Below are 13,262 nucleotides of genomic sequence, written 5' to 3'. Positions count from 1 at the left end.
ATTTACAATTATTCAATTTACAATGTGCTTTCAGGAGCATCTTCTAGAATCCTCAACAGTTCTTTAGTCCAGATAGAGGCTTTCCACTTTTCGGGTGAGGGAAGTTGGGCTCAGGGAGGTTAGCTGATGCACCCTGAGGGCAGATTAGGACCTAAGGTTGATAGGTGGAACCCAGGCCTCCCATGACTTTTCCATTCAACAAAACAGCCAATAAATGGTGTCTTGGCGAGGTGTGGTGGCTCATGCCTGTAATCCCAGCACTTTGGGAAGCTGAGATGGGTAGATCGCTTGAGCCCAGGAGGTCAAGACCAGCCTGGGCAACATAGGGAGACCCCCATCTTTACAGAAATAATAATAATAATAAAAAATTAGCTGGGCGTGGTCGCATGCCTGTGGTGCCAGCTACTTGGGAGGCTGATGCAAGAGGATCTCCTGAGCCTGGGAGGCTGCAGTAAGCTGTGATAGCGCCACTGCACTCCAGCCTGGTGATTGAGACTTTGCCTCAAAAGATAAAAAGAAACAGTGTCTTAAATCCTGAGTCTAGCACTGTGAACAGTGTATTCCTTTATTGACACCACATCTCATGGGAGAAAAAAGCTTATTATTTAGACAATGAAATCAGAAAATACACACAACAGGGGAGCTTTGCCCTGCCACTGATGTAAATTCGCTTAGCATTTCAACTTGCTTAAAATTTAGACCTCAATACTTTATACGTTTCCTCAAAACCTCACTGATGTTTCCAGCCGTGTTCCTGCAAGCCTCCTAGGGAGGTGGGACCTGAAACGTAACAGAATGGTTTGTCAGAATAAAATGTAATGGCTGATTTAGGGATCCTGCTGTTTGGGGGCCCAAGTGCTTGTGCTTTGAGACTTAGGCATCTCCTCTGAGGACCACAGTCACAGTGTCGAGGGCACCCCAACCGCACTGCCTGTACCCACACCAGACCGCAAAGCAGGCTTTGGACAGATACCTCTGCCTGCATCTTTTCTCTGTGTTAAATAGAAATGTAAACCCTTCACATATGCCAAACAAACAAACAAACAAAAAAGCTTCCACATTTCTGAAGAAATACAGAAATTAATAAAATGGAGCTCAAATAGAAGTGCTGAGCAGCTGAAAACATTCAGAATGAAAAAGGAGCAACCAGACCACTGCAACAGCTGCCCAGAGTGGCCCTCGGCCTGCCCCGGCACACAGAGGTCTCCGGCTGGCCCTAGAGAGCTCCACAGCCACAGGCCCAGGGAGGACTGGTTTCCTCTAATGGAGCGGCTTTGGTTTACAAATAGGACAAACTCACTGCTTAAATACCTTTATTATTTTTTAAAAATTATTTGGACATTGATAGCTCTGCAAAATACTTCTCCCATCCCAAACCCTCAAACTCTTTCCACATGTCCTCCATAAAGAAACAAAATATTTATACTTTGTGCCCATTCAAGTCTAATTTTTAAAAACATTTAAGATTCAAAATCAAATATTATTTTTCTTTCCCACAACTTGTTAGTAATTTTAAACCACAATGAAACACAGTTAATGGCATTTCTTTTTAAAAATTAGCTTATCAGACTATCTTATGAGAAAAAAATCAATTCAAGGCCTTAGTGAGAATATTATATTCTCTGTTTCTGAAAGCAAAAGACATTGAAAAACCCCTCTGCTCCTCTGGAGTTTGTGATTTCAACATAACCAACAAAACCAGCACACAGATTGACTTCCTACTTAACAGTAGGCATTGCTTCGTTACTTTGGGACTGCAGCTGAAACGCTATCTAAACTTGAAAAGGGTGGGTGGGTGGAAGTCCAGCACAGAAGAGGGTCGAGGCTGGGGACAGCAGAATGGAAGCTTTCTGAGCAGTGGATTAAGAACAGCCAAACCCCTAGGATCCCACCTCATGGCAGGCTTGTTTGGGGTGGAAGACAGTAGAATATCTGCAATCTGCACTAATTTCTTAAGGATGGATACAAGTGTCAACCAAAAATATTGCACATAGTTTCAGAGGCATGTAAACCACTGAGAAGGTTCAGGAAAGCATAACTACAGATGAAGACAATTCCCCAAAGTTCCTTCAGGAACAGAGAGAAAGAAGTTGATGTTGGTAACTCAGGGGTTACTAAGAGGAGGTGGAAAAATCCTTAATCCCTTTCCTATCCTAAGTGGGCAGACTTTTAAGCGAACAAATCTTCTCATAGATGTGTCTGAAGGATCTAGTAAAGGTATCACTTCTTCATTTTCCCCAGTACAATGGGTGCAGTTCACTACCTGGGTAAAGAAGGAAAGAAGAAATCCTGCAATAGGATCTGGCTTGTTTGTCTAGAACACAGCAGTGTTTGCAAATGGCCCTTCCTGCCCACTCAAACCACTACTTGGAGCCATAGCATGAGCCCCAGACGAGCTCCAGGGATGATCTCCGGACTCAGTGCCCCAAGGGGAGGCCTATATCCCTCACAGGCCTGGAAAAATGCAGAAGGTATGGACTCACATGCCATGAGGGGAGAGCTGAAAAGAGTGGAATGGCACGAATGGCAGGAAGGAGAGCACAGCTCCACGGGCTCCTTCACTTGTCCATCAGCTCAACAAGGCCACAGTGAGCATCTCCTCACGAGAGCAACTGGGTTTGACCAGAGCCAGCCCTTCTGATGCCCTGTTGAATTTCAGGATTGAGGAGACTGTTCTGACTCATCTCTGGGAATGAATTATTTTTCGCTTTAAGTCATCGGGCCAACTTTTTAGGGTTCCAAAGCCCTGATCTTACTGAATGGGTGGGCTGCCCGTCTGTACACAGTCCTGGGATAACAGATTTTAGATACCACAAGTGGCCACTGGCTACTTTCCCAAATACCTCTGCCTTAAGGCTTCCCCTAACATTCAATCTCAGTAACATACAGTACATATGTCAATAAAATGAAAGTCACTTCTTTAGAAAAGGTTTCCCACTGCTCGTCTCATCTCACTGAAGGGCTTCAAGTTCTCTTATGCTGCCTGCCCGTGGATAGGTAGCCTCCAGGTTGCTTTGCTCCTGGGGGTTATGATGCAATCTTGTTTTTAAAGCTTTTCCTCTTGTATTCAGAGTAAATCTTGTAAACCACCAGAAAATGCCAATTCCCCAAAGCCCTACCCATGTTTGCGGGCTACAACTGATGCCAACCTATTAAGCTTTTTAAACATTTAAAAAAACAAAACACCACACACACACACACACACACACACACACACACACTTTGGCACGTGAGCCTCGAATTATTTGAGCATGTTCACGTTTCCCACCCCTTCCCCTGTCCCAACATTTCAGAGTCACTGTTTTCGGAGAACGACGACCCCTTCTGCCTCATGGAAGGCTGCCGCCAAGCACTGCTGTTTTGAGTAGCAAAAGGAGGAGGCACAAATGCTAACCTGCCCCCAAAAACAGTTCTTGTGTTGAGCACTATAATTTAGGCAATGCTGCAAAACTTTTGTACCAGGATGACTAGTTTCAAAACTGCTGGTTGATTAAATATACATATACATATAGATATCAATATAAAAATTACTAAGTCAACATTTGCTGTTTTCAATGTGAAAACGATAAAATGTAATTCTGAATAATTGTGCATTTGCCACAGGGTCCTCGTTAAAGGGACCATAAAAATAATTTTGTAATAAAAAAACTCTTATTTTTAAGTTTAGTATTGCCCTCAAGTTCAAAAGTTTGGAGCAAATGTACTGAGTAAGCAGGACTGGAATCTGTTCCTGCCAGGGATCTGGAAGCCTTAAATTTAGTGATCCCTGATGGCAGGCCCAGGGAACCTGACAGCCACTCACTAGTTTTGCACTGTTAACAATATAGGGCTCAGCAGCGCGCACTGACCCATGACACAATCAGCACTGAAGACTGAGGCAGCCCGGCAGGGACCGGAGCCTCCGCCTCTCGTGTTGTTGGTGGCTGATGCTGCTGCAGCTGGCCAACTCCCTGCACAGAGCTCTGGGGGGCACAGAGGTGCTGGGGCTCTGCCTTCTCTTGAGCTACCAGACAAAGCAACTGGCGGGGGGTAGGGGTCTAGGGCCTGGGGATCACTGAGCACCAAGGCTGAGGGTGATCCGGGAGCAGACCTTCTACTCAGCTGGAGGCGGGACGGAGGAAGGAATGGGCATTTCAGTGATGTAGAAGTTAGCTGTGCAGGAAGGAAAAGTGCGTTTAAGGTAGCTTAAAAACAGGTGAAGACCAAACTGCCACTGAGGGGAGGAAGAACGAAGACCACTCCCTCCACCTGCCCCACGGGCCAGCCATGCTCCTTGGATTCTGTGGGTTAACATTCATGCTTTGTGATGCGAGTCTGCTCGTGAAGAAACAGGAACACACTTCTCCTGGTTCTGGCAGGTACACAATTTTCTCGGCAAAGTTCTTTTTTGCCAAGTTCAGTTTTATTTGGTTGCTGTTCTGAACCGTTGTCACCGGAATTCATAGATGGGTGCACTGTGTTCAGGAACATGGGTTAGATTGAGGGACTGATACCTGCAAGGGGGAGCAGACAGAAACGGGAGGTAGTCATCTAATGCACCCTGAGCAAAGGACATTAGTAACCCCTCAAAAACCAGAGCACCCGACAAGTCACATACTTGGACTGAAATGCACATTCGTTTTCTATTTCTCAAGTTGAACTTAGATTGATTTCATTCATTCATTCTTTCTTTTTTGGTTAATCCTCCTGAACCATGCACAAGATGAAATTTTTTTTCATTCTGTTCTAATCATGAAGTTAACTATGGTATGTCTAAAAGGAGACCTCAATAAGCTCTGGGAGAAGATATAGACCCACGCCCCAGCCCTAACCTCACTGGCTGCTCTGCCCTCTCCTGCTGTAGCACAAAATACCAGGCTGTCATATCCTAAGAACTTTACAGCTAGCACAGGCATAAACCAATTCTCATGGTATCTAAAGAGAGTGTAGAAAAATTAATTTCACTACTGCCTTAAACTGTATTTTACCTTTCATTTAAATTTCCTCACTTTCCTAGGTACAGTATTAAGCTTGGAAAAGCCAGGTGTGGTGGTACGCACCTGTAGTCCTGGCTACTCAGGAGGCTGAGGCAGGAGAATCGCTTGAACCTGGGAGGCAGAGGTTGCAGTGGGCCGAGATTGCACTACTGCACTCCAACCTGGATGACAGAGCGAGACTTCATCTCAAAAAAAAAAAATGGCTGGGCACAGTGGCTCATGCCTGTAATCCCAGCACTTTGGGAGGCTGAGGCAGGTGGATCACAAGGTAAAGAGATCAAGACCATCCTGGTGGTCTTTCAAGCTTGGAAGGTGTCTACCTCCCCTGTTGACAGGTGCTCCAGGGAGTCATGTAGAGGGAGGAGAAAGAGAGGCAGACAATCTGCACGCTGGGATGACAACCTCGGGCACATTTAGAGTCAATGTCTGGCATGTTGGCTCTCCCCTACTTGTTTCACATAGGAGTGTGGAAGAACGTAGGAAAAGGGGGTTTACTTCTTACCAAAAACAAATTATCAGGGGAAAAAAAAGCATTAGCCATCAAGAATATGCAAATTAGAACTACACTCGAATACTGCTTCACATCCACTAGGGTAGCTATAATTATAGAGACATGATAACAAGTGCCAGGGAGGATGTGGAGAAACTGGAACCCTCATACACGCTGGTAGGAATGCAAAATGGTGCAGCTGCTGTGGGAAACAGTTTGGCAGTTCCTCATAAAGTTATATATAGCAATACCGTATGACCTAGCAATTTCACTCCTAGGTATATGTCCAAAGGAATTGAAAGCAGGAACTCAGATATACCCATGTTCACAGCAGCATTATTCACAATCGCTAAAAAATGGAAGCAATCTAAGTGTCCACTAAATAATGAATGGATAAATAAAATGTTGTATATACCGGCTAGGCGCAATGGCTCACACCTATAATCCCAGCACTTTGGCATTTGCTTTGCTTTGTATTTGCATAATGTTTTGAAGGTTCATCCATGTTGTACCATGTATCAGAACTTCTTTTTTATTGTCAATTAATCTTTTATTGTAGGTATATACAACAGAGTCTGGCTCTGTCGCCCAGGCTGGAGTGCAGCAGCATGATCTCAGCTCACTGCAACCTCTGCCTCCCAGGTTCAAGCGATTCTCCTGCCTCATCCTCTCAGGTAGCTAGGACTACAGGCGTGTGCCACCATGCCAAGCTAATTTTTGTATTTTTGGTAGAGATGGGATTTTGGTAGAGATGGGGTTTCACCATGTTGGCCAAGCTGGTCTCGAACGTCTGACCTCAAGTGATCTGCCCGCCTCAGCCTCCCAAAATGCTGGAATTAAAGGCATGAATCACCACGCCTGGCTGACTTGTACACTTTAAATGAGTCATGTATGGTATTCAAATAATATCTCAGTAAAGCTATTATTTTATTTTATTTTATTTGAGATGGAATCTCACTCTGTTGCCAGATTGGAGTGCAGTGGCGCGATCTCGGCTCACTGCAACCTCCACCTCCCGGGTTCAAGTGATTCTCCTGCCTCAGCCTCCCGAGTAGCTGGGACTACAGGTGTGTGTCACCACGCCTGGCTCATTTTTGTATTTTTAGTAGAGCTGGGGTTTCACCATGTTGGCCAGGATGGTCTTGATCTCTTTACCTTGTGATCCACCTGCCTCAGCCTCCCAAAGTGCTGGGATTACAGGCATGAGCCACTGTGCCCAGCCATTTTTTTTTTTTTGAGATGAAGTCTCGCTCTGTCATCCAGGTTGGAGTGCAGTAGTGCAATCTCGGCCCACTGCAACCTCTGCCTCCCAGGTTCAAGCGATTCTCCTGCCTCAGCCTCCTGAGTAGCCAGGACTACAGGTGCGTACCACCACGCCTGGCTAATTTTTGCATTTTTAGTAGAGATGGGGTTTCACCATATTGGCCAGGCTGGTGTCGAACTCCTGACCTCGTGATCCGCCCACCTCGGCCTCCTAAAGTGCTGGGATTACAGGCGTCTGTGCCTGGACCAAAGCTGTTATTTTCAAAAAGGATTATAAAAAGTTTTACAAACTCGCATGAAAACAATTACTGAAAGCCTAAAAATTGTGGCTACAGGGCTGGCATTTACTTGCAGATATAATTTCGTTACCACTGAACAAGGAATCTAGGGTAGGATCACTTCACATACAACAAAGTGTGAAATACTGGAAAGGAAAGAGAGAATTTTTACCTTCAGAGAGGAAATTAGGCATTTTATCATATGGTTTGCCCTCCGAGGACAGCAAGGTGCTTAAAAAGCAGCAAGGAGGCAGGAGAATCCCCCAAAAGGTGGCAAAAGTTAGCATTTAGGCAGAGTTCAGTCCTTTACCATTGGTAACACACTGACTGTCCACTCACAAGCCCCCAGGTCACGAGCCTTAAATCAAGTGCATGTCGGACCAACTCTAAGGAATGCAGCCACAAAATTTAAAAAGCTGCTGACAGCAAAATTCACACTGTCCACTACTGGATCAATTCACATTTTAGTTACTAATTCAATTTGCAAAGATTACATAAAAACCAGCAAGATTGAGATAAACATTGCCAAAAATACAGTATTGCTTAAAAGTGCTTAGAAATGAGTTCTTTCACCTATACTTCATTTTCATCTCATTTACTCTGCTGTGTGGATAGGGATAAGGCCTTATTGTGAGCAACTGAGATCACTGAAATAAGCTCTCAGCATCTAAATAAAGCACAGAATCTATACAGAGACAGACTAAGATATTGCTTTTGGGTTCGATGAGCCAAGGGAGAGCCAGTCAGGCAGGAAACCCTCCCCGTGGCCTCTGTCTTTGGGGGTCCTCACCATTCTGAACTCCTATGGTAGTAGTAGCCCTCTATGGAGGCTGCTGACTTCTGAAAGCAGATGTAGTAGAACCCGGCAAAAGAAGCACCACTGATGTCTTTGATCGTGTGATCTGGGACCAGAAACTGTTCCTGCACACAGATGAAGAGGGTCAGTAACAGACAGCATTCTCTGACCACCCACGGGGCCTCCCTGTTAAGCATCGGGGGTTCTAAGGACCACTCCAGAAAAATATAGGATCTCATAGTCTAACCCAGACTTGCTGGGTGATGGTGGGCCCGTGGGGTCTTAGCCTGACTTCTGAAAAGCGTCCATGTGCTCCTGGAGTATTCTATATACTAAAGCAACAAACTGTGTCTTCAACTCACTAGGATCAGCAATTCAGAGAAGGTATCATGGCCGAAACATCTAATACATAAATCAGTACCTACTCACCTGCCTCTCTGTCTTTCAGAGACCACAGACAACCAACCTGGGAAGAGCTGGGTTTCTGCTCCAGTTCCCAGAACTGTCACCAGATGCTTGATAACATCTACAACAGTGAGTCACTTCTGTAGGTCTGTGGACCTTTCTGAGTACAGAGCAGTTGCCAGTAGCCCCTGTGACACCCCCTCTAAGAGCTTGACACCTTGTCAAAAGCAGTCAGAACGGTACTGTTCTTGACCAGGCACCTTAGGAGAGACACCTCTGCTGGAGCTGAAAGCTGGAAACCCAGGTCCTGGCAACTACTTTCCCAGAGAGATGAGGTCAGAAGCTCCAGGGCCTCAGGTGGTCTACTAAAGGACCACAGATGAGCCACCCTGGGACATTCTTTGGAGGCAAAACAACTCCATTGCTTTTTAAACAAATTTAAGACACTCTCCCATTCCTTATTCAACTTCTAAAATTGTGGCTTTTAAAATTAGTTTTAAAATTCAGGTCGGTGCAGTGGCTCAAGCCTGTAATCCCAACACTTTGGGAGGCTGAGGTGGGTGGATCACCTGAGGTCAGGATTTCGAGACCAGCTTGGACAACAGGGCAAAAACCCATCTCTACTAAAAATACAAAAAATCAGCAGGGCATGGTGGTGGGCACCTGTAATCCCAGCTACTTGGGAGGCTGAGGCAGGAGAATTGCTTGAACGCAGGATCTTGTGACCTTGTGATCTGGCTGCCTTGGCCTCCCAAAGTGCTGGGATTACAGGCGTGAGCCACCGTGCCCAGTGATTCCCCCTTTTTTTTTTTTGAGATGGAGTCTTGCTGTGTCACCAGGCTGGAGTGCAGTGGTGCGATCCTAGCTCACTGCAACCTCTGTCTCCCAGGTTCAAGTGATTCCCCTGCCTCAGCCTCCCGAGTAGCTGGGACTACAGGGGCGCGCCACTATGCCCAGCTAATTTTTTTATTTTTTAGTAGAGATGGGGTTTCACCATGTTGGCCAGGATGGTCTCGATCTCTTGACCTCATGATCTGCCTGCCCTGGCCTCCCAAAGTGCTAGGATTACAGGTGTGATCCACTGCGCCCGGCTGATTCCCACTTCTTAAAGTGGTAAGCTATGCAAAGTAAAGACCGGGAAAGGCAACTCAAAATGATTCATCTTTATGAAAGCTGCCAAGATTTCAAGATAAAACAACTTTTTCCCTACAGACTGGGGACTAGGGGTTGGAGGTGGGTGTATGTTCTCAAAGTTATTTAACAAACTGGCTTCCTGATTTTGCTATTCCGGGGCTGTAAATATCACGTTATCAAAGCAGGGAGCACAAATGATCTTGCAGCTAAAAGCCAATCCATCAAGTCAGTCAGGTGGGGCTCTCTGAGCGCTGCTGAGTCAAAAACTCGCGTTCCATTCCCGGTCCCTCATTTCCTGAGCTGGAGGGAAGTAGAGGAGGTGAGACTTTCCTGACCTCTGGGAAAAGGATGTGGTGGAGGGGACCCGGCCCACGGATGGTGTTTAAGCCCATAGAGGGATCTGACTAAGTTCAAAGGAAGTTTGGCTCTGCCTTGAATCCAAAGAACACTTGGAGTGATTCAACCTGGGGGTTCAATAAGATTCTTGGGTGGGAAAAAGGAAAAGGAGAAAACAAGGTTAGAGGCGGCCACCTAGGCCCAAATCCACTTGCTACCCACCAAAAGCACAGCAAGGAGGAGCTGTCTGGGACATCAGCAGTTAACCAGTGCGTGCCCTGGAGCTGTGCCCACTTTTTATAGGTGTGCAAAGACCCTGCCCTGAAGACTTTGCCATGACAACCAGCTGTGATGAGCACTGGACATGGGGAGCCCTTGGTTAGAGTGGGTATGTAGGTACAGTACAGGGCCTGGCTTGTTGGGAGTCTGAGGGGCCACCTGGCGGGACCTTACCTTCCACCTCATGAAGACGTAGTCTCCATTCTTCAGCTCTTCATAATCAAAGTCATCTGAGTTAAATGATTTTGCATACTGATAAAAAGCCAGAAACTTGCCCTGAAAGCAGAAAAGAGAGTGTGCCAATTGACTGAGAGAAGGAGAGGCTGCTCTCAGAACTATGCTTATGTGCCCAGGTACACTCACCTTCGCAAGGCATGACAGCTGGAGATGTGGCTCCCAAAAGGGCAGCTAAGGCCAAGTAACAGATGGGACCCCATGGTCACCCCGTTGAATGCAGACTCAACCCTGGGGCAGATACTTGGACTCCAGTTGAGGCCCCACTGCCCTACGCCTGCCTTGTTAACATGGCCGAGGAAAAGGCCAAAGGATGGGAATGGTGAACAGACAGACAAAATAAACAGATGAAAACTAAGAACAATTAATGGGAAGACCTCTGCAAGTAAATCCAAAGTAGCAAAAAGAGCCACGCAGAACAGCTTAGAAACAGCCTGCCCAGCCTCAGAAAAGAGGGCTTTGTGAAACTTGTCTCTGCATAATCTAGGGGCTTGGGCCAGCTAGCTAAGTAGACACTAGATACATGTGATAGCCTTGTCCTTCAATATCTGTGAGGGATTGGTTCCAAGACCCCCATGAATACCAGAATCTGCAGATGCTTAAGTCCCAGATATAAAACAGTGCAGTATTTGCTGATAACCTACACACATCCTCCCCTATACTTTATAGCATCTCTAGATTACTTACAATACCTAATTCGATGTAAATACTAAGTGAATAGTGGCTATACTGTACTGTTCAAGGAAGAATATCAAGAACAAAAAATTTATACATCTGCCAGGCGCAGTGGCTCACACCTGTAATCCCAGCACTTTGGGAAGCTGAGGTGGGCAGATCACGAGGTCAGGAGATTAAGACCATCCTGGCTAACATGGTGAAACCCTGTCTCTACTAAAAATACAAAAAAATTAGCCAGGTGTGGTGGCGGCTGCCTGTAGTCCCAGCTACTTGGGAGGCTGAGGAGGAGAATGGCTTGAACCCGAGAGTAGAGCTTGCAGTGAGCCGAGATCGCGCCACTGCACTCCAGCCTGGGCAACAGAGTGAGACTCTGTCTCAAAAAACAAAAAAGAAAAAGAAAAAATCTATATATCATCAGTACAGATGCAATTTTTTTTTTTCAAATATTTTCAAACTGTGGCTGGTTGAATCCACAGATACAAAACCCACATATATGGAGGGCTGACTCTACATTTACAACAGGAGATCAGGAATAGGTTACAAAACTGCATCTTATGATCCCATTTTTAAAAAAGACAAAAAACAAGTATACACTGTATACCCAAAAGAGATTCAGGAAGAGGTTAACAGCATTTTAGTTTTAGGTGTTGCCATAGATTACTCCTTTTCCTCCAGCTTTTCTATTTTTTCAAATATTTTTAAATAAGCGTGTGTTAATTTGATAAGAAAACATCTTAAACAAAAAATCAAGATACAGAGATACTAAGTCATAGATTTTGTCACATAGATTTATTTTATTATTATTTTTTGAGACAAAGTCTCGCTCCTGTTGCTCAGGCTGGAGTGCAATGGCATGATCTCAGCTCACTGCAACCTCCGCTTCCCAGGTTCAAGTGACTCTCCTGCCTCAGCCTCCTGAGTAGCTGGGATTCCAGGCGTGTGTCACCATGCCTGGCTAATTTTTATATTTTTGGTAGAGATGGGCTTTCACCATGTTGGCCAGGCTGTTCTCGAACTCCTGACCTCAGGTGATCCATCTGCCTCGGCCTCCCAAAGTGCTGGCATTACAGGCGTGAGCCACCACGCCCAGTGTCACATAGACATTTTTATCCTATGTAGACTGAATATATGGAATCTTGACTTTACAGCACTAGTATAATAGCAACTTAAATACCACTAAGGAAAATCTGAGGGTGCAATACAATATCTCTGATTCTAGTTTATAATGAAAAAATGACAGCCTAGGTGAAGTGTATTCAACATTGTAAATCTCAGACAAACCCAGGTGCAGTACAGAGCTCCAGGAATCCCACGTGGGAACCTGGGAGTCCTCCATGAGTGGGGAAAGTTAGGGGAAATGCTGAGTACTAAAAAAGCAGCCACAAACTGCTGGAGGAGGAAGCACTCCATAGGCTCAGCTCCCTGGCTCAACCACACCTCACATGCCAGTACCAAGGGTGGCCTTCTTAGTTCCTCTCTCACCCAAAATGTTTCAATCCAGTCTAGCAGAGTCTGCAGACCCAGATCTCTTCCAGTGTCCTAATGGAAGTGAATGGGAAAATTAAGAGTTGCTTTCCAAATATTTAATTTGTAGTCAACCTAGCCTAAAACCGAGTGTCACTGGGCTTCAAAGACTTTGCTTTTTGCAGGACCAATATAAAATGGAAAATAGAGTTGAATGGGAGAGAGGCTGTGGTTTACTACAGGGAAGAACCTTCTACTCTGGGGCTGTACAGGACAGGAAGGAGCCATCTTGTGAGGCAGCAAGCCATGCAGGAAGAGCCTAGCGCTGGGCAGAGGTGGGTGCAGATGGTACCAGGGAGCCCTTCCAACTCCACCTGCTGGTACCCAGCACCTTCATACACCACTTGGGCTCCCCCAACCTTCTGGATACTCAGGTTATGTGCATTCTCTTGTATCACAGAGAGACACAAATGACTCTCTAGCTATTGATGTCCATTTGCTACAACAATCAAAATGTACAGAATTCAAAAAATGCTCTAAAAAGCTCAAGTTTAAATTTAAATTTAACTGAACCTCAGTATTTGATCGATCTCCTTTTCTTACTCAAGTAAAAAACAGCTTGGGGCTGGGCATGGTGGCTCACGCCTGTAATCCCAGCACTGTGGAAGGCCAAGGCAGGTGGATTACTTGAGACCTGGAGTTCAAGACCAGCCTGGCCAGCATGGCGAAAACTTGTCTCTACTAAAAATACAAAAATTAGCCAGGCGTGGTGGCGCACGTCCGTAATCCCAGCTACTCGAGAGGCTGAGAGATGAGAATCACCTGAATCTGGGAGGTGGAGGTTGCAGTGAGCTGAGATTATGCCACGAACTCCAGCCTGGGTGACAGAGTGAGACTCTGTCTCAAAACAAAACCAGGCTGGGCGCGGT

General features: G+C 45.7%; 1 protein-coding gene across 1 annotated transcript in view; it reads right to left on the bottom strand.

The window, feature by feature from the left end:
* Window positions 1-1,296: 1,296 nt before the first annotated feature.
* Window positions 1,297-13,262, bottom strand: part of GID4 (GID complex subunit 4) — a 33,115-nt gene continuing 21,149 nt past the window's right edge. Inside the window, exons 4-6 of the mRNA XM_011975302.1 lie at window positions 10,132-10,233; window positions 7,798-7,928; window positions 1,297-4,493 (exon numbers count right to left, since the gene is read on the bottom strand). Of these exons, the coding sequence (XP_011830692.1) occupies window positions 4,430-4,493; window positions 7,798-7,928; window positions 10,132-10,233 (297 nt within the window). The 3' untranslated portion in view covers window positions 1,297-4,429. The remainder of the gene's footprint in view (window positions 4,494-7,797; window positions 7,929-10,131; window positions 10,234-13,262) is intronic.

The sequence above is a fragment of the Mandrillus leucophaeus genome, unplaced genomic scaffold (genome assembly GCF_000951045.1).
Source record: "Mandrillus leucophaeus isolate KB7577 unplaced genomic scaffold, Mleu.le_1.0 Scaffold153, whole genome shotgun sequence".
Lineage (NCBI taxonomy): Eukaryota > Metazoa > Chordata > Mammalia > Primates > Cercopithecidae > Mandrillus > Mandrillus leucophaeus.
The sequence above is the reverse complement of the archived record's forward strand: the minus strand, read 5'-3'. Positions and strand labels throughout refer to the sequence as shown.